At 44.1% G+C, this 20,509-nt stretch overlaps 2 protein-coding genes across 12 annotated transcripts in view; one reads left to right on the forward strand and one right to left on the reverse strand.

Annotated features, from left to right (window-relative positions):
- Ppp2r1b (protein phosphatase 2 scaffold subunit Abeta) overlaps positions 1–4,715 on the forward strand; it is a 33,558-nt gene extending 28,843 nt beyond the window's left edge. For 2 of the 8 annotated variants that reach the window (XM_040729958.1, XM_040729963.1), the window contains 2 exons: positions 3,485–3,565; positions 4,575–4,715. In XM_040729958.1, the coding sequence (XP_040585892.1) occupies positions 3,485–3,565; positions 4,575–4,607 (114 nt within the window). In that variant the 3' untranslated portion in view covers positions 4,608–4,715. Of the gene's footprint in view, positions 1–3,464 lie in introns of all 8 variants that reach the window. The other 6 variants (XM_040729957.1, XM_040729962.1, XM_040729960.1 and 3 more) reach the window with 4 other exon arrangements.
- Sik2 (salt inducible kinase 2) overlaps positions 1,315–20,509 on the reverse strand; it is a 102,678-nt gene continuing 83,483 nt past the window's right edge. For 2 of the 4 annotated variants that reach the window (XM_040729952.1, XM_040729956.1), the window contains 8 exons: positions 19,050–19,214; positions 11,468–11,696; positions 10,577–10,861; positions 10,298–10,461; positions 9,382–9,492; positions 8,672–8,763; positions 7,302–7,910; positions 1,315–5,396 (listed from right to left, as the gene is read on the reverse strand). In XM_040729952.1, the coding sequence (XP_040585886.1) occupies positions 5,255–5,396; positions 7,302–7,910; positions 8,672–8,763; positions 9,382–9,492; positions 10,298–10,461; positions 10,577–10,861; positions 11,468–11,696; positions 19,050–19,214 (1,797 nt within the window). In that variant the 3' untranslated portion in view covers positions 1,315–5,254. Of the gene's footprint in view, positions 6,021–7,301; positions 7,911–8,671; positions 8,764–9,381; positions 9,493–10,297; positions 10,462–10,576; positions 10,862–11,467; positions 11,697–19,049; positions 19,215–20,509 lie in introns of all 4 variants that reach the window. The other 2 variants (XM_040729953.1, XM_040729954.1) reach the window with 2 other exon arrangements.

Genomic DNA, 20,509 nt, shown 5'->3' on the forward strand with positions numbered 1-20,509 from the left:
AGGGTGAACCTTTAGATCCTCAACCCATCGTCCCCCTGAAGACTGTCTCTGTAGGGGAGTTTTCTGGGGAAGAGCCCAAAGATTTCTCTGCACATGGAAGGACTGAGGAAGGAAGGAGAGGGCAGCTCCCAGGAACGAAGCCAGTTTGTTCCTACCTGGCCACAGGCTGACTGTCGGTTTTGGGAATGTGATTACTGCTGGTCTGTTGTGTCCCCGAGCTGGCCAAGCAGAGGCCACAGGCTAGTGCTCTGGCCTCTATGGCCTATTCTCTGTTCTTCATAAGGCCCTTGTGCTTGCCATGGAAGTGAAGGGTGTCTTTAGACTTAGGGGAGGCCTGGGTGGTTGCCTATGACAACATTACAATGACAGAGTGATTCAACAGGCAAGGGTAAAGTTTGCAAACCAGTTACTGAAAGTGAGAAAAAAAAAAAAAACGAAACTTGTATTGAATTCTCTTCCAAGGGGCAGAGCTGTGCACATGCACAGTGGGGGTCTGTGCTCCCAAGCCTGTACACTCACAGCCGCCAGGGTTGCCTCAGTCTCAGAGCTGTTTCAGCTCTATATAATATTGGCACAGGGGAATGGCTTAAGTAATGGAAACCAAATCTCAGTGTAGTCACTGCCAGAGAACAGGACTTGATCCTGCCCTTTTACTTGGGCTCTGGCCCCACAAGTCTAGAACATACTAAAGCAGCTTGGCAAAGGAATTCTCTAAAACCCCCGAGGGCAAAGTGTTGTATCTTGTATCTTAAAGGGTATGCCTGTCCCTGTGAGAAGTCCATGGTGTGTGTTGGGGGGTTCCCCCCTTTTACAGTCCCCAGAGAGGTGGTGACACTGCCACTAAGTAGCAGTGTTCTCTGCTGGCCTTCCTGGCAGTTTAGAGTACCTTCCTTCCCATCCTCTATGTTACTTGTTCTGGGGGAGCTGTCAAGAGCACGGTGTGCTAGTCTTGGTTCCTCTTCCTGTGGCAGAGGCCCTAGTGCAGACTACCTGCAGTGATGGGCTTTGTCCTGAGACTCCCATCAAGGAGCACTAACCAGGCCCAGGGGCCCATCTGTATGCAGGCTGTGGTTAGCAGGGTTTCCATCAGTGATCTGTAGTGGCTGACGTGTAGGCAGGCAATTCAGGGCGAGGTATTATTTACCCTGCTGACGTCAATGAGAACATACTATCTACTGTCCTTTCTGTAGCTTGAAATGAGCACCAGAGCTCAGAGAACACAGCTACCTTCCCCAGTTTGAAAACTCTACCCAGTACTCAATGAGGTGGAGACTTGCCTATAATCTCATTAGTCTGACATTCACATTACCAGGCTTTTAGAAAACAAGGTGTTTTTTATTTTAATTCAGGAGGGTTGGAAACATAAAGACAGAACATTTTCCTTGCAGAAAATTACTCCACTTAAATTACCATTTGGTACAAAGATCATTTATTAAACTGCATTTTAGGCAATTTTCTAACACTGAGTGGCAGGTTACACTTTGATTTTCCACAGTGGAGCTATTAGGATTTGCACTCAAAATACCAAAGCTATCAAAGTCACCAATTTTTTTCTTAGTAATTAAAAAGCACACAGGAAAAAAAAACTACAATCAGGTTAAAGTTATCGAAAGTAACTCACAGACCAAACTGAATCCAGCAAGACCACTCCCTTCCTTTCTGCAATAAGCAAATGGCCTTACCTTTCTACAAAGTGCAAGTAATCTCTACCACTTACTTTCATTCTTAAACACTGCAGTCCCAAAGGCAAGCCAGCATCCTATCTCTTTTTCTTCTGCTGCTTTCTCCTTCACAGAGTCTGGTAGAGGCCTTATTTTTAACCATGGATACTGGGAATATTTAACCACTTGAATTTTCTTGTGAGCAAACTCTGGGCATGCAGGTATCAGATATCTGCACTTGCTAATGGAACATGACGGTCTCCACGAGGGTGTTGTTTGCATTTCTATTTTTAAAGTTACCCCTACTCACCCATTTTGGTTCTGAAAAGACCTAGCATGCCATCATCAAAGCGTGTTACCATTTTGCAATCCTCAAAGTGTTTTATAAGCCTTCCTACTTGTCAGGACTTAATTGTAAAGAAACGTGTGGGTGGTAGTGCCACACACCTTTAATTCCAGCACTTGGAGGCAGAGGCAGGCAGATCTCCCAGTTCCAGGCCAGCCTGGTCTACAGAGTAACCCAGGATCTTCTAGGGCAGTCAGAGCTACATAGTGAGACTATGTTTCAAAAGACCATTTAAAAGAAGAAAGGAAGGAAGGGAGTAAAGGAAAGAAAGAAAAAAGGAAAGAAAGAAATGTTCTACATGCCATCCCTTTAGGATAAAGGTTGAGTTCACAATTCTCTGGGCAGCCATCTTCTCTGGGGTTGACTGTTGACTAAGGAAGCCCTCTGTCAATCAGGGAGGAGTGTGTCCTTCCAATATATACCGAAAAAGCACCGGATTACATAACCTTGAATAAACAAACCTCCTTAATTCAAACCTAAATTTCTGAGGTTTATTGGCTAGCAAGATGGCCAATCTGTGGTGTCTGTGTGTCCCCTCCTTGTCGAGTGCAGTCACCTGGGTAACTGCAGTGGGCATTTAACCCCAGGCAGCTGTCAGGTGGACGGTGCAGCCATCTGGACAGGGCCTTGTTTACATGGCTGTCTGCTCATGAAAAGATGTGCTACTGAAGGGGAGGGCTGTGGGACAGGACTCCAACAAGGAGCAAAGCCAGAAGGCAGGCAACAGAGGTGCTTGTCTCGGCTACCACTTCTGAGCTGTGACCTCAGCTAAGCCATGTATCCTCTGAGAGCACTGCTTTCCTCGGCTGTGAGAAACACAGAGCATATCTCTTGCTAATTTCACAGAGGACTGATGTGAGGGTTGTGGGAGAGCGTGTGAAAAGTGCTTGGTGTGCTGCTGTGAAGATGGAGAGAGAGGGCGGGCCCTGTAGGAACCACCCTTGGTTACGCTGCTGGGCAATATTCTTGTTTGTCAACCCACGCAGCCACATGACCCAAATCTGTTCACGTGTAATGTGGACATAGATGTGGCTGCAATTATGAAGGCTGGGAGTCGTCTAGAATCAACTAGGCTGATGTATCTGGGTAAAAATGGCTAAACAATTGAGAAGATGTTGGGAGATCAGAGACTTTAGGGCCAAAAGGACCCTTTAAGGGTCATTGTCTCATTCCATTTGCCACAGAGGGCAGGTGGCAAAGCCATGGAGGTTCTCACTTCTCTGGGACCCCCAGCCAGGGAAGGTGTGTGTGTGTGTGTGTGTGTGTGTGTGTGTGTGTGTGTGTGTAAGTGTGTAAGCAATGAAGTGTTTTTGTTCAGTGTTGAAACAGCCTGATGATACTGCTTTTGTCTCCCACAAATCACTCTGAAGGTAAGTTCTGTAAAAAATTTCCAGAAGCAACAAAATGATAAAGATCCCTGCCTGGGCAGTGACTCCAACTTACTACCTGTTCTCCAGTTTTTACCTTTGATGTCTAGGCACAGAGAGACCGAGCGGCTCAGGTGGCTTCCGAGGAGGCAGTAGAGGCAGCCCAGCTTAGGGGTACAAACGCAGCAAAGGTCAGCCCTGGCACAGGGACTCTGCAACTGCCCAGTGGGATCAGTGTCATCCAATGACACTACATATTGTTTCTAGAGGAGGAGGAATGTGAAAACGGCACCTGACTGTGAATTTTCTTTAAACCAGTAGAGAGCCTAAGTCACTGTTGACGTGAGTGTAAAAGTGTAATGCACAGCAGAGACTGGTCCTCATATTTTTAAGCTGGCTTGTTGAGAGGCTAAAGAACCCCACAGAGGAAGGAGAGCCTACTGAGTCCCCATGTCCTGAGCTGCTGCCACACCTGGGGCCCTAGACCAGCCTGCTTAGAAGCTGCTGCTTTCTGGGTTCCTTCAGCGTCTGGCTCATCCCTGTGTCACTTTCCAGCTGAGAACACACTCCTTTCCCCAGTCTTAGTATCCCTGCCTTAGGTATAATGGTAGAGGTAGAGAGGCCTATGGTGAGTCCTTGCTGAGTGCCCTAGTGATTGGAGTTCTGGGGCAAGGCAGAGGGTGTCGCTCCACGGGCTGGGTTGACTGGGGGTATGGGGTAGGGGCCCTGTAACAGTGAAGACTCAATTATATAACTTAGGAGGGGGTGTGGCAGGCAAAGGCTGAAGTCCTACCTCCCTGACACCAGTTCAGGATTTAAGCACTTCTGATCTTGATTTCTGAGACAGGGAGACCCTGGCTTTCTAATGTTACAGCCGCTGCCTCCCGAGTGCTGGGATTAAAGGCATGCGCCATCACAGGCCAGCAGGACCCTGGCTTTCTTTTTCCTAGGACAAAAAGCAAAAGAAAGGGCTTTGCTCAAAGTAGCATCTATGCCTCACATCAGTCCCAAAGGCGCTTCCTGGGTCCTCATTGTTTCCCATGGGGTTTGTTCCCAAGGTGGCAGGAAGGCAGCTCAGGAAGGCCCACTCAGGGGAGGGTGAGGGCTGGCACTGGTCAGGTAGCTCCCTGGGAATAGAGGAATGGGAGCCCACAACCTGTTGTCTTCCTGTTGCATTAACACCCTCTATTTGCCTTATAGGGACCAGCATGTCAGTTGCATGTAAATACTTGAGACACACTTGCCCAACTGGAGACTGCAGAACTAATGCATTTCCCCCAAAGCAGAGAGTGATACCTGGATAACAAGAGACCATAAACAAAAATAAAAAAGTACCACACATATTGCACTTTTTGCCGAATGAAAACTTTACCTCATGTTTGAATCACCAGTCTTTTTGGAGAGGCTGGCTTACAAGACAACAAAGCTAAGGGTTACTATACAGTAGTGTACACACTGCTGATGTGAACCGACAGGCGAGCATGTCAGTATTTCAGAGCTGCCTCAGCCAGAGTGGGCCTCAGCCTTCTTAGTGTTACTTTAGTACTTGGGAGGAGAAACGGCTTGGAAGCTTCTATGGTCACTAGTTGGGGGACAGCAGCAGAAGCAATCAGGTGAGCTGACCAGCAGAGCCCATCTGCTCTCACCAGCTTCCATCTCAGGTCATAAAGGTAGCCATGGAATTAGGGATTTCTACTTCAAAGAAGGGAGAGGAGCAAACGGGAGCTTACGACAGGATCCAGCACGACGGTTCGTGTTCTTCACCAGGCGACTGTCCTCACCTCCGCTCTGTGTGTCAGTGCCTGACAGGCTGGCTGTTGATGGCTGCTCCCAGCTTGTCTCTGCAGCCTGTAACCTTCTGACAGCCTCTCCGTAGTCCCTCATCTGTCGCCTAACTGTCCTGCCATAGCTGCTAGGTCTCCTGGGCTGAGCAGCTCACAGCCCTGTCGGGGGCAGGGGTTTATGCCAAACTGTAGCGGTGCAGTTCCTGCAGTCCTGAAATGAGCGGCCCCCATTTTCAATCTGGAAGGCATTTTCATTTCGTCAATATTATAGCGCTTCTGCAGTATATTTTGGGAAAACATCCTCCTCCAGTCTAAACAGATCAAGCCTGTTTTATAGCTGGCTTATTTTGCAACGTTTTAAAATGTATTAGAGATCTTAATGAAATGATCTCTCAAATGAAATGATGTTCTTTATCTCACAAAATCATCAATCTTTAAGCACGAGGAGGAACAGAAATAATAAACACAATTTATCCTTACTGGATTTTCAGTTATTCAATAACAAAATGACAGTCCCTCCTGCTATCCATTCCTGCTGACACCCACAGCCCAATTCCAAGCAGAGCGCATTTGCAAAGCAGCCTGGCACCAGTTGGGGCCCAACGATACAGTCTCTGGCCAGCCTCAAAGACGCTAGCTCGCTCGAATCACCAGCACTGTCAGGGGCTGGGCTGTGGCCAGGATGGCTCTCCGTAGACTTCCCATGCCTAGTCTTCCCTTGCCTGCCTGGACACTTACTACAGAGAGGAAAGGCAACTTATAGGTGTTTCTAGATGCAGCATCAGTGTAGTAGCTCTCTTCTTGTGCTTTAAGGAAGACGCTTTGTGCTTAGTGCATTCATCTGCTGATAGGACAAGTCACTCTAAAGAATAGAAATTACAATTTTTATAAATAATACTGAGGTTGTAACACCTGCATGTCCCTGTGCAAATGACAGAACTACTTCTCACTATCTAGTTGACGAGCTATAACATCTATTTTTCAGTCCCTCTGATTAGTGAAGTAAACTCTTAAGCTTCTCTGGTAAATGGCTAGCACATCTGTGGTTCTCTGACTATTGCTATAATACTTGAACATTTCAGACAAATCAAAACCTTAAGGAAATTAAGAACTCTGATTCCCACACGGTGGAAAACAAATGAAGTGGTTTTGGATTTAGCAAGGACATAAATGGAAATCTTGGTTTCTACAGGAAAGAAAGTTTGATGAGCTGGGGGAAGGCACAGCACTACTCACATGGGCCGTAAACGTTCATTGTTTGTGTATCTTGAAAAATCTGAACCTTACATGAAACTGGGCAGCTATGCAAAGAACAGAGTGGGGAGTCAGGGGACTACTGCAGTGTGCAGACAGCGGTCTCTGCAGAACAGAGGCCGTGCAGGGACAGCCTGGCTTTCCAGCTCAGCGTTTCTGCTTCAGCCTCCTCTGTGACAGGGCTCCTGTTGTCTCTACAGGTGAGAGCTTTGGAGCCCTGAGTATTTTAATACTTGGCCATCCAGGGGCATTTTTGAAAAGGCATTATCGTGTGCTCCCAGATGACTGCAGGTTTCAGGGGGACAGTACCAGCTGCTACTTAGTGTCTCTGAAGCACTCCTTAGGCTCCACTACTGTTCAAAGGACACCCTGTATCAACAGCCAAGAACAACGGCACAACTCCCCTCTCTTCCATGACGTAGTTTTGATTTGCCTTGAGGCACTTTGCTGTTGCTTGGCTTTAGTGAAATATACTGTTATTTCTTTTTCCCTAGGTGTATATATGCAACGTACACATTTTTCGTGCTTTTACCAAGGTTTTCCTTGGAAAAGAACTGGTGTAAAACTTAGGTCTGTTATGTTGTCATCTTATACAAACATTTGTTGGTGCCCCCTTGAGAGCTTGTTCCACTTTATCTAAGGGCATTGGCTTCAGTCTCCAACTATGTTCTAGCCCTTACCACAGAAAATTTTGTGGTGGGACAGAGCCGGGAGGAACATCTACCCCAGTCAAACCCTGATTCCAGTTGGGAAACTTGATTTTTCCCCATTAGGGAAAAGGGAAAAACTAAGCTTTAAGTTTAAAGGTCTGGAACAAAAATAGAAACTCAGTCTGCCTTCACTAGAGCCACCTTACTTCCTGTGCTGAGATTAATTCACCAGGACATACCCATTGTGTTGTGGATCCACAGCTTCTAGCATTTCACAATCAAAGAGTCCAGGGAGCTCAGAGAGGGCCAGAGGGTCGTAGCTAGATGGGGTCTCCTGAAGTCCTGAGCTCCTGGAACAGTCCGCGCCTGTGAGGTTGCTCTGCTGGGCTCCATCCACGGGATAGTGACAGGGAGCAGGATAGTCTGGTGCAGAGGAGGTGGTGCTTGGCAGCTCACAAGTCTGATAGGAGAACTGTAAGGGGGCTGGCGCAGCTCCTGGCTGCTGAGGTGGAGGAGGAGGAGGTGGTGGGGGTGGCTGCTGCAATTGTGAGGGTAAGGGATGTGGAGCCCGGGGGCTGGGTGTGGAGGGCAGGGGCTGCAACTGCATCTCCGGGTATTGGCTGAGGTAAGGGCTAAATTGCATCTGCTCAGAAGAGGGCTCCAGGACCGGGCTCAGGGGCTGGGTCAGGCTGAATGGTGGGGACTGCTGGGTTGGCGGTGGAGTCTCCTGGTGGGGAAGAGCCAGCGGCTGACTTGGTCGAGGGTAGGAGCTCTCTGCTATCTGCATCTGATTAAAATATGCTTGCAGCTGAGACTGCTTCTGGAGGAAGAGTCGCTTCTGTTGGAGCCTAAATTGGCAACACCAAAAGAGCATCTTACATCTCAAGGGAATGTAATTTCAGTGTAAATTCAATACTAGGCATTAACTTCACTTTTCCTTTCTTTCTTTTCTGTTTTACTTCTGAGAATCTTCTATACAGTCCAGGCTGGCCTCAAATTTGTGATCTTCCTGACTGAGTATCCCAAGTGCTAGGGATTCCAGGTATGCACCCCCACACCTGACACCTTCATCTGCCGTCTTTCTCTTTTCCATGCAAGGGGAATAAAATCAGAGTAAATTCACCACTGTGGGTTTTGCCCCTATTTGACTGACCCCTCTGATGTAAGTGAGCACTGATGCGTTGTCTCTCAAGTTTCTCCCTCTAGAGAGGCTAATTACTCATGAAGATTGCTCAGAAAAAGGTAACATCTTGGCCTCTATGAGTGTCTAGGTAGGGTGATGATTAGGGTAATTGTTACCTTTGCCAAGCAGCTTCTACTGGTGGGACCAGCAGGCATGAACACCACCAAGGAGAAAACCTCATCAGTGTAACCAATTGCTTCTGAAATCTCAGGGCTGACTATATCCCAGAGAAATACAAAGAAATGGCATAGTGCATAGGCTTATACTCTAGGATTTAACAATCTTATTAACACTATGCCCAAACAGAAAATGACCATGTACTAGTGCATGGCCTAGGAGAAGCAACTAGAATGGGAAAGGATAATACACCAGCATTCTCCAGACTGCCATGAAAATAATAACTGTACTGGCCAAAGACTTCCTTACCTATGTTCCTGTAGCTGCTGTTCCAGGCTCCGAGGTGGTTCTTTACAATATATTGGACAAGTATTCTGGGCCTTTGGCAGAAGATTAGGCTTCTGGAAGATCAGAAAAGCAACAGAGCCTAAGCATATATATGCTATCAGTTGGATGCAGCTCAGGTGTACCCTTTGGATGCCTATCTGGACAGTATATTCACACATGGCCTCCAGAATCCAGGGTTCACCCAGACCTGGAAGATGATTAAGGTCAGCAGGCCTTGGCATCTAGCTCTGGCCTACATGTTTTCCACTTCTAAAATTCCTCCAGGACAGGGAGGTTCATGAACAATGAGAAAATCAGACTTAGTTCTTGAAGGAAGTCCATTGCCTGCTGAGTGATTCATTCTGAATGGGATCTATGCCATATCATTTCTTAGGTTCTTCATGCACCAGTATAGATAGTCTTGTTAGCATTTTATGTATTAGAGATCCCATCTTATTAATTATTCATAAATATAAAATTAGAATAAGCCAGGTTTCTCTTTTTCAGCACTCAGTGGTATATCCTTTCCTACAGTCATCAGAGGGCATAAAGCTAAGTCTGAACATGTTTCTAGAAGCTACTAATGTAGGGTTAAATCTACCTGCCTATAAGGAATAATTCAGCTACCTTAAATAATGCAAAATGGGGTTCTGTGATGAAGTGAGCTAAACTAAGAGTGCTAAGGAGCCCACCTGGAGTCGATGCTGTAGGTACTGGGTTTCTAAGCTCTGCTGCGGAGAAAGTTGAGGATGCATGCTGGCTGAGAGTGTGGAGACACTTTCCTGCTGCTGAGAGACTTCCTCCTAAGGATCAAAGAAGTGGGCATTTCAATTTCTATGTGAGAAAGTTTCAATTCATAGTTAAGCACCTTTGCAAATGACTGAGTAGAATCTGGGCTTCACATGACCTAATACCCCAAAGCTTTTATCTAACTAGTAGGCTGAATGCTGTTTTCAGAGAATCTTTACAGAGCTAATAACTCAACTATTGCCTAGTCAGTACTAGAACAAAGGCACCTGCCTGGTATCACAAGATGCTTACCTACAATGTGGGCCCAGAATATGATACTATCTTTGATGCACTGAAAACTGGCTCAAGAAATAGCAACATTTGCTATATTTTTAATGTGACTAATCTTCATATTTAATAGTGAGTTCACATCAAAAGTAGTTTCAAGATGCTTTTCATAGCCGGCCATTGGTGGTGCATGCCTTTAATCTCAGCACTCAGGAGGCAGAAGCAGGCAGATCTCTGTGAGTTCAAGACCAGCCTGGTCTACAGAGCGAGTTCCAGGGCAGCCTCCAAAACAATACAGAGAAACTCTGTCTCGAAAAACCAAAAAAAAAAAAAAAAAAAAAAAAAAAAAAGAAGCTTTTCATTTGGTTGACATTAACATCAAGTGTATCTGTGTGTCTGAAGGCCTCAGTCTGGTGCTGAGCATCTGGGAGCAACATTGCTGGGTTTAAGCTGTTAGTGACAGCAGCAAGAAAACCTCTGAGACCTTGGGCTTTCCCATAAAGTCAGCTTAGTTAGGACTAGGAGGAAGTTCTGTAACTGAAAACCATACATCTGCAGGACAAATGTGTTCAGAAGACACTGCACACTCACCTGAGGGCAGCTGCTCGACAGGTCTTGGAGCTGAGGAGCAGCTGATGTTAAGTTAGAGTCTGCCTCTGATCCTATTTGTTCATAGAGTAATTGCACTTTGTTCAACTCCAGAATTCCTTTGGTTCTAGCAAGATTCTGAAGATGTTGTCTAAATGCTACAATTCCTACAAACAGTTTAAGAAGCAAAATAGGCCTTTTAGTTATACATTCACACCAGCAAGACAACATTCTTTCATGCTTCTGACTGAAGTTTTCAAAGCCAGAAAACAAAGCACGTACCTTGGGTAAGGGAAGTGTCTGATGCTCTGCGGCCTTCTCGGAAGCTCACAGGGGACCGATTGTGGACCTCACGTTTCTGTGAGCTCAGAGCCTGCATGGCTGGGTTGGTAGGTCTGAGGCTTATGAAAGGAGATGTTATGCGGGGTGAATGCTGATTAGCTAACATGATGTCCTTCAGGGAAGGGCTGTCTTCCAGAAAGTTCAAGTCCCTCTGGGCAGATCCCATATCATACTCAGAGTCTACACTGTCAAGGGAGGGGCTGTCATTCATAGAGAAAATTTTCCCTGTAGAAAAAAATAAAAACACATCACCCACACCAACAGCATCTTCTTTAAACACACTGACAAGAAGCAAGACAAAATGGCAGACTCTAGTCTTGACAGTCACAATCTTTCAGGATGGGTAAGAGGACTGGAGTACTCCTCATGAGTCTGGAAAACAGAAAACTGACCTGAAAGAAAAGTTCTTTCAGGGCTGGGGATCCTAAGTGTAATTCAGGGGCAGAAGAAATGCCTGACATGCTAGAGACCTGCAGTCAGTCTCCAGCACCACAAACTCTCCTCCATCTTTCCAGAATGCTTTTGCTGGCTAGTTTAACCATCTTCAAGTTTGGTGAGGAAAACACCATGGAAACTATATCCATAAGATCTCGGCCTTGAAGAGAGCCATAATCCCTTATGAAGCATACTGTATCCAAGGAAACCTGGATGAGTGGAGGGAGTCAACTCAGAGACATTGCCTTTTAATCTCTGTCAGCTGCTGAGTAGACCTAATTCACATAGTTCATGGCATCTGCTCCAAAGGGAAGGGGATATGATCACTATTTCTTGATGCCTGAAGTATGAAACAATACTGTAAGGGGTTAACTTGGTGCTGCTCTGACATCATACCTGCCCCAGGCATCACAACCAATTGGTTAGTCACTTCTGACAGAGTGTGCCGTCGCTGCCCACTTCGTGTGGCCTGGAAAGCTTCAAAGGCCTGACTGGGGTCTTCCTCAGCCTCTCCTTCCGTCTCCAACCCTTCATCAATAGAGGTCTCCATCATATTGCTGGGTAGTGACTGGCATCCCTTCCTCACCAGGACAGGGGGCACAGGGTCAAGCAGACAGCCATTCACCTGTCAGTATGAGAGGAAGCACAGCTGAAGCTCTGCTGAGGAATACCCACAGCAGAAAAATAGGCCAAGACTTAATTAAGGCAAATGAGAAATAAAGAAAATATTAAAGTGCATGCAGTTATTCCCAGTGGCAGCACTGACATTAGAAATGAAGGTAAGTCAACTCTAGTGCTCAGAGACAGAAGCCCACGAGGACCCAAATTAGCACTGGCACCCAGGTTACTGAGTCATCACTGTTACAATAACCACCTTTTCCAGTGGTTTACAGATGAATAGGATGGGCTGGCTTGAGGCTTATCAGTTATAACAGGAGAGGAAGATGAGCTGCTTTTCACTTCTACAGCAAATGTCTCAAAGCTGAGAGAACAGTCATCGGTGTTATAGTTTCCAACCACTTTTATGTTCATAACTTAAGTGCTGACCTATTGATATTTTGTTTTTAAACTGGTTCTAATGTGCCTGAGGAATGGAAAGGAAGAATTTGTTGTAGACAGATACCTCAAAAAGGATTGAAAAAAAAAAACTCAAATGGCAAACAGCCAAAATCTTTCATTATAGAATAACAAATGACTCACAGCTCAAAATTCCAGCAGAGGTTAATAAGTCCCAGTGCACGGAATCCTTACCCACCAGCAGTTCACACACGTCTATGGTGCCCGTCCTATCGGGAGAGCTCGGCACAGATTCTAAATGAGCACATTGCCTTCCCACACAGTTGCCAAGCAAACCACCTAATGGCTAGCAAAACAGCACACAAAGGAGAGTTGTGGTTTCAAGTTCTGGCTGGTAAAAGCCCCAAAGAGCAGGCAATTATTTACCTCATTACTTTAACTATTCCCTTGTGGAAATCAATCTGCTTTCTCCCATGAATAGCTGCTCAGGAGCAGCCAGCAAAGGAGTGTCAGTTCTCTGTGGTACTTTCAATTGGAACACACTGGATAGAGCTATTGTTTACACTGAAGCAGGGGCAGCTCATATATGTGAGAAGTGACATAGGACTGCCCTATGCCAGGCACAGGAGACTTTCCTCTTACAGCAGTTGCCGAAGGCATTGCAAGGCCCTTTTTGGTGAGGGCGTAGGGTGACTCAGAGCTTTGTTTGTTTGGAGGAGCTGATTCCACAAGCATCTGGGGCTAGAGACTTCATGTTGGTAAGGTAGCTGATATGCGGCAGCTGCTTTCTTCCTTAGACCACACCAACTCTCCCATGGCACAGAAAATGGGAAATCTGAAATTGGGCCAGGAACTGTCATTCTCCTCTTGGTCGGGCCAGATATGTGTCTCCTTTGTATTTAACAGTTTTCTTACAGGAAAGAATGGCCAACAACTCTTTCTAGACTTCTGACTCCAGTGTCAGCTTGTTACAGCTCTCAAGACCTCTTAAAGCAATTGTCTACTGAGCACCTTCCATGGGCAGCCTTTGTTAAGTGCATTTCCCGCCTCCTGTGGAGTAAGCAATGAGCAAGCTCTTTATTTCCCTCAGCACAGAAGTCACCTTTTCCTGAGTTAGTCAGACCAGCCAGCTCCCTGGGAATTTATAATCTTAAACTGTTACCTCATAAACTTATCATATCATCTAAACCAGAAGAGGAATTATGTCTGAATAAAGTATTTTCCAGGTATAAAACAATGGTTGAATTTTCCACTGCTCTGACTTTTCATCTGAGGACAGACAGAAGACAACACTTAAAGGCTGGAGAATCCGTAAGAAACCCCATAGGGTGACTCAGGGTTAACATGGTGAGCACCTTTGGACATAAGTAGGTTTCCTGAAGCAGTTGACCATCATGCTTGCTAGGGTTCCTATTGCTGTGATAAAACATGGCCAAAAATAACTTGCGGAGGAAACGACTTATTTGGCTTATACATCCCAGGGCGTAGTCCACTGAGGCAAGCCAAGGCAGGAACCTGAAGGCAGGAACTGAAGCAGAAGTCACAGAGGAATGTCGCTTGCTGGTTTGCTCTCATGGTGTGCTCAGCCTTCTTTCTTATAATATCCAGGACCACTCGCCCAGGGGTGGGACTGCCTCCAGTGAGCTGGGCCCTTGTCCATCAATCATTAATAAGAAAATGTTCCACAAGTCAGTCTAGTGCAGGCATTTGGGTCAAGTTGATAAAAAACTAACCAGGACAGCACTCATGCTAATTTACCCAGAGACTTGACAGCAAGAGAACCCAGATAAGTGTTCTCCTGTAGTATATTTCATCGTCTTCCTTTGAGAAAGAATAACAGTGAACTCACATGTCTAAACCCCTTAACTATCTACAGTCTACAAGGATGTATGACTAAAATGTTAGGCTAATCTACATAAATGACATAAGCTGCTAGAAATAAGAATTTATGCTCCAGAAATACTCTAGACAGATTAAATGGCAGGATTTCAAGATATGGGCAAAATGTATAACTTCTAACACTTTATTTTTCAGAGACCTCATACACATACAGCAGTCAAAGCCCTCTGAGCCCCACAGCATTGACCCAGAAAGTCTCCGAGCCTGCCTCTCTAAATTCATATGTTGGCCTTAATTCCCAAGGTATTTGGAGACTGGGTCTGTAAGTGAGTGAAGCCTTTTCTAGGACAAGACACATTAAGGGCTAGAGAGACAGGTCAGCAGCTAAGATGCATACTGCTGCTCTTGCAGATGACCCAAGTTTGGTTCCTGGCACTCCTGTCAAGAGGCTCACAACTGACTGACTCTAGTTCAATGGAATTCGACACCTCTGGCCTCTTTGGACACCAACACTCATGTGCACATATGCACAGAGACACATACCCATAATTAAAAATAAAATACTTCTTAATAAAATAAGAAAAGACACATGAAGCCAGGTAGGGTGGTACATACCTAGAATCCCAGCACTCAGGAGGCTAAGGCAGGAGAGTTAAGTGACTGAGGCCAGCTTGGGCTTCACACTGAGATGTGTCTTAAGAAACAGTGAAAAAGACATCAGAGAGCTTGTTTCCAGTTGCCTCTGGGTACACAGGAAAGGCTGTGGATTTCTCAAGACAGAGTGAGAAGGGGCTGCCTAAAGGACAGGAGGGAGACTTCATCAGAAACGGGACCAGCTGGAACTAACTGTACTTGCCCTCTGGCCTCCAGAACTATGAGAAACAAATTTCTGTTGTTTAAGCTATCGAGTCTATGGTACTTTGTGGGCAGGTGAACAGGTTCATATATACAGTACACCAAGCATAATACATATGGTACACCAAGCATAACGCAACTAGTGAGTCTAGAGGAGAGAAAGGGCCTTATTTAACTTTGTTCCGTGTGCCTGGCAAATGGGGCACATGCTAAGCAGGTGCTGTAGGCTCAGACTTAAGTCTGATCACTTACAAGATAGTTGCTCAGGCTCTAACCAAGCTCTTTCTGTTTTTTATTTTTTTATTTGTAAAATAGTTGTAAAGTTGTTGGGAGGGTAAACTAATATAATTCAGAAAAAGTAGTTCTTTTAAAACCCAATACACTTTGCTGCTATTTTTTTAAGCAAAGGGGAGTGCTTTTCAATAAAAAAAGCATAAGAATAAAACTACAACACTTAAAAGAAAAAAAAAAACCTTTTTTCCTGCCTTAAGGCAAATTAAACAGGGGAAGAAGGAAGAAAGGAATCACAACAACGCTAGAAAATTCTTTTTGAAGCTGATGCTTTGCTATGGAGCCCGGGAACCTCTGCACTTCTGTTTTCCTGCCTTGTACTACTCAGTGCTGGCTACATGCGCACTTACACTCGGCTTAGAAATGGGTCCTTAAACAATAGGGCTTAATAGTTAAAGGCTTGGACATACAATCATCTACTACAGTCTACTTAGGGATGCAAGCAAAAGGAAATGACTGTTCAACAATACGCTTTTTTGTTGGGGAATATTATGCTAACTAGGCAAAGATGTGTTACATTTTTTTATGCTGCAACATATCACTAACTATGTGAAGGTGTGTTGCATTTGTCTAATTACATAAAGATGTGTTATATTTGTTTCACCCTTCCTGCCTAAGGCACCTGATTGGTCTAATAAAAAGCTGATTGGCCAGTAGCGAGGCAGCAGAGGAATAGGTGGGGCTGGTGGGCAGAAAGGACAAAGAAGAGAAATCTAGGCACGAGTAGAAAAAGAGGGAGAAAGAGAGGAAAACCCCGGGTCAGAAGACTGCAGCTGCCAGCCAGACATGAGAAACAGGAGAGTAAGACATACAGAAAGATAGCAAGTCCCAAGGCAATATGTAGATGAAGAGAAACAGGTTAAATTATAAGAGCTAGCAAGAAAAAAGCCTAAGCTAAGACCAAGCTTTCATAATTAATAAGAAGTCTCTGTGTCATGATTTGGGAGTTGGTTGGTGACCCAACAGAAAAAAGCCTGCTACAGTGTTTAAAGAAAGAGATGTATAAAACAATGGATTACATAATTGTTAAAGTTTATGTCTGCAAAGACTACTTAAGACATGGAAAAAATTCTCATGATATAGCTAGATTATAGAGGATACAAAATTACACATAATAAAGAATAATTTTAAGAGTTTCCCCATCCAGTGAGCCTTATACCTTACCCACCAATTTATAGTATGCCATCAAATAGGCTACCTTTGAGTACTGAGATTATAACTAAATTAATCTTATCTTTATTCTCTTCATACTGTCACACTATTCTGACCAGTTTTTTTGTTTTTATTTCAAATTATAATTTTAAATTCAGAACTGAAAGTGAAATTTCTTCCCCAAGGCCACTAGAGGTTAACACTACTAAGATGTGGGTTAGTTTTTCCAATCTTTCTGGTGTGTTTGTTTTTCCAATCTTCTCTCATGTGTGCCACTTGCATAATGCAGAGTATGAAGGTGCAATTAGACATGGGATGCCTCCAAGACACTTGCATTTCAAGGTTTACCTTAAAGGTTCCTTGTTAACCAGCTAGTGAAGGTGTGAACTTGGAAATCTTTTTATTATAGTCTAGATGTTACAAATGGACTGGAATGTGTGTATATGAGGGATTTTCTCTACACAGTTTGTGCAACTGTCTTCCCTCTAACCCTATGTCCTTAGGGTTTCAGCTACTTCTCAGAAAGATGCCCTCCCATCCTACCCCAGAAATTGCAAGTCAAAGTTTCAAGACAGACTCCTTAAGAGATTTTCCTAACAATTAAGGAGAGGTGATGTTTTTAAATGTACAGTACTAGTCCTTGATTGCAAGCAAAAATGGAATATAGCAAATGTATATGGAGCTGTATGAACAAAGGAACTGTGCATTTATTTATGGGTCTCAGAGAAAGGTAGTCAGAAGGACATGAAATGTTCACAGTGAGTCCTGTGGATGTTTATGGTTTGTCTGAATTTCAGGGTGGCACTGCTGGTGTGGGGGCCAGTTCCAGTTTGACACTCTTATTCCTGCAAATGAGAATATACCATCTAGCAACTGTCTATATCTTCTGTGAAACCATTCATTTCCTGTCTGTTTCCTAGTAACTGTAACAATCACAAGCTTTAAAAATAGCTTGCCCTATATATTATAGCAGACAGTGCCCAATCTGTGTTTTGGGCCTGGTGCCCTTACAGACAAGATTTTAACACACTGCATTTTAATTTATTCAAGAGAATTAATCTTAAAAATGAATTATGCTGTCCTAATTTATGTCTAAATGCTGAGCACGACTGCATCACTAATGTGTAATGCTAGGCAAATACAGGCATAGAAAACAGACAGTCCACAGAAGCAGACTCATCTTTAGGCCTGGCTAGTAACTATTCCTGCCCAGGAACTTGGCTTAGCACCTGCTCTGATGGGCTGGCACAGAGCTGCCACTGTCCCTGTGCTCCAGCTAGGCTCATGCAACTTATGAATCTACCTGACATCCAGAGGTCTCAGCAGAATGGCATTTCCCATCCTATTTGTCTAGGTTCAAAATCTTGCTGTAGGTTTGGACTTCTATCCTCTCAATCCCACTGCTACCACCCCTCTTCTTCCATTTCATGCTCATTCCATTCCAGGTCCTGTATTGTGTCCCTCCTGGATCCATGCTAACCCTCCCATTTTTCTAGTTCTCTAGCCCGTGCCTGCCAGAGAACCAATCTGGCAAAATTTTGAAGAACAGGATGCATGTAGTGTTTCCTTGCTCAGAACCCTTCAGTTGTGTCTGACAATCTTATCGGCTATCTCAGCTGACAGTTCACCACATTCCACACCTAGAACACTGCCCAGAGACCTAAATTGTTTGCTTGCCGTTCAAAACTAACACATGCATCATTACTTCCACAGCTTTCCTTTACATGCCCTTTCCCTCAAACTGAATGAGTGCTCTGATTTAAATGAACCTGATTACCTGCAGCTTGCTTTTGAACAGCTCTTCCTTCACTGAAGATACCCCACCCTAGTTTCCAGATACGTGGATTCTACTCTACTTTGCAGCTCCAGCTCTGACAGTTACCCCCAAATCAAATCCCTCTGCCTCTTTCTAGGTTCACTTAGACTTACATCTCACTGTGTGACATGCTATCAATTTATTCAGCAGTTGTTTTAGTTCCATCTAATATTCTCTTTTGTTAGACCACAGTCTAGCAGGCTGTTAGGCAAGTTCATGTTTGATTCATGTTTTTATTACCCAAAGAGGCTAAAACATGGAAAAACTATTTGTTGACTATTTAAAATTTACCCTAAACCACACTGATTACCTTACAGTGTCTTTTCTAAAACAGGTATCTTTTATACAGAGGAAAGTAAAAGTCACCTGGCCCAAATCCACACAGCTTAGGAAAGAGCAGTTTAATACACCCCCAAACCTATGTTCTTTTATGACACTACTTCTTATTAATATGATCATGTGTATAGCACTTGTTATTGAGTATATACTACTTACATTACAAGTCAGAAAAAAAATCCATTGCATGAAAGAGGTGGTCATCTTCCATTTCCCAACAGCCAACTTTATACAACAAATACAAACTAAACCCTGTAAGCATGCCCAAGCTGAACAAAAAGGATGTTTAGTCAAAGAGATCCTATTACTTTGTATTTACAGTTTGCAGTGTAGAAGAGAGGTAACAATAACAAAGTCTAATCCAATACAACAGGTGACTTTTTGTTTTTAAAATCATAGTTTGTTAAGTCAAACAACCTGCCCACACCCCATCCACTTATGCACCCAAACATTTAGGAGGAATCTTAAAACTTGGGAAAGAAGAGGAACTGGTTAGGGAAGGAAAATACAGAGGGTTTATGTGGCCTGAGAGTTGCTATTTAATGGATGAGAGCTGATCTTTCTTCACCAAAGCCAAAGCAACATCCAGCAAAAGCACAGTACAACACTGCACACCAAATTGCAGTCTCCAGGCACTCTGTACTGCGTCTCAAGCACACCATAGGAGCATACCTTAGGAGTATCGACACACTCTTCCTCCATAAAGGCAGCCTCTGCTTGACAGCTGGATGTTGGGAATGAAAAGGCCTCCACATTGGATGCCTGTGGGAGGAGGGTAGATCGCATCAGTCTCACGTTCGGTGAATGCAAGGTCACTGGGAGCCCCACAGTTTGTGCCTGAAAATGTGGCAAGAACAGACAGCATGGGAACATTATTTCTTGTTCTATACACATGCATACTGCTCTTAGAACTAAGCAAGTCTTCCTGAGGCAATAAAAAGATAAGGTGTTAATTCACTGGGACTCCAGAAAAGACTTGATTGTATGTGTATATATGTGTGCATTCACATGCACGGTAAGCACTAAATTTAAGTCTCAACAATCAGACATTCTGAAATAAACTGTACAGAATTTGGTGCCTGTCTCGTTGTAAGAGATATCTTTCATACAGGCAACAAGACAGCCTTTGTAAGGAATCAAAGAAGGAGCTTTGTCTCAATTCAATAAACTTCTACTTTTTCTTTAAATATGCTAACTGAAAGATACAAGGAAAAAAAAAAAGAGAAAAGAAAAGAAATCGCCCAGCCTATAGGAACTCAACAATGAGCCAGGGTCTGATATACACAAGCTCCACAGCTAGTTATAAAGAAGTAATTGTCTTTTCCTACTTCTCTTCCCCATGAGAAGAGGAAGAAGAGAGAAGCAGTGACAGGGTGACAGGATGGTCCCCTTCCTTTGAGAAGATGCAGTCTGAACACAGCCTGCTGGAGCAATAGGAGGAATGTGTATGGCTACACAGTGCTATTCCTGAAACTAGCCTGCTACACAGAGCTCTGGGCCTGCTCCTGCCTCTCTTATCATCTTGGGCCTACTTCTTCTACCTCTTAAATGCTGGGGTTACAAGCATGTGCCACCACCACCCCTGGCTTCCTGTGGGTGGTTCAGTGCATTCTTCTGTCTCCTTTGTTAAGCACTTTGAGTAAACAGGATTATACTCTTCTTATAAAAATCATTTAAAAGTCTTTCCTTTTGACAACTGGCAATGACTGATCTTACTTCTGAAGCTCCTGGATGGTCCTTCTATCCAAAGACCTTAAGAACTGGCAGAATCATTTCTTAGCTATATCTTGAACATAACAGACACTGAAAAATCTAAGGGGACAATTATCATACCAGACTCTAACAGGAAGAGAAACAGCCTCTATTTTCCCTGCTACAGGTACAATGGATACAGGATGGTGACTTTTAAATACAAACAAAAAGACAAAACTGTATGAAATTCTATTTCTTTTTCAAGGTGTGGACTTGATTGGTGGTTCTATCACTTATTAATTGTATGATGACTTTAATCAGGCAATCTAACTTTCTCTGAATCTTTTCTATTCCTGTCAAAATGGGTGTTAATACCCACTTCATAGTGAAGTTAAGCCTGAAAGTTAACATGTGAATCCCTCAGTTTAGCAATGTTAATT

Source organism: Mesocricetus auratus, unplaced genomic scaffold (genome assembly GCF_017639785.1).
Source record: "Mesocricetus auratus isolate SY011 unplaced genomic scaffold, BCM_Maur_2.0 Super-Scaffold_100022, whole genome shotgun sequence".
Lineage (NCBI taxonomy): Eukaryota > Metazoa > Chordata > Mammalia > Rodentia > Cricetidae > Mesocricetus > Mesocricetus auratus.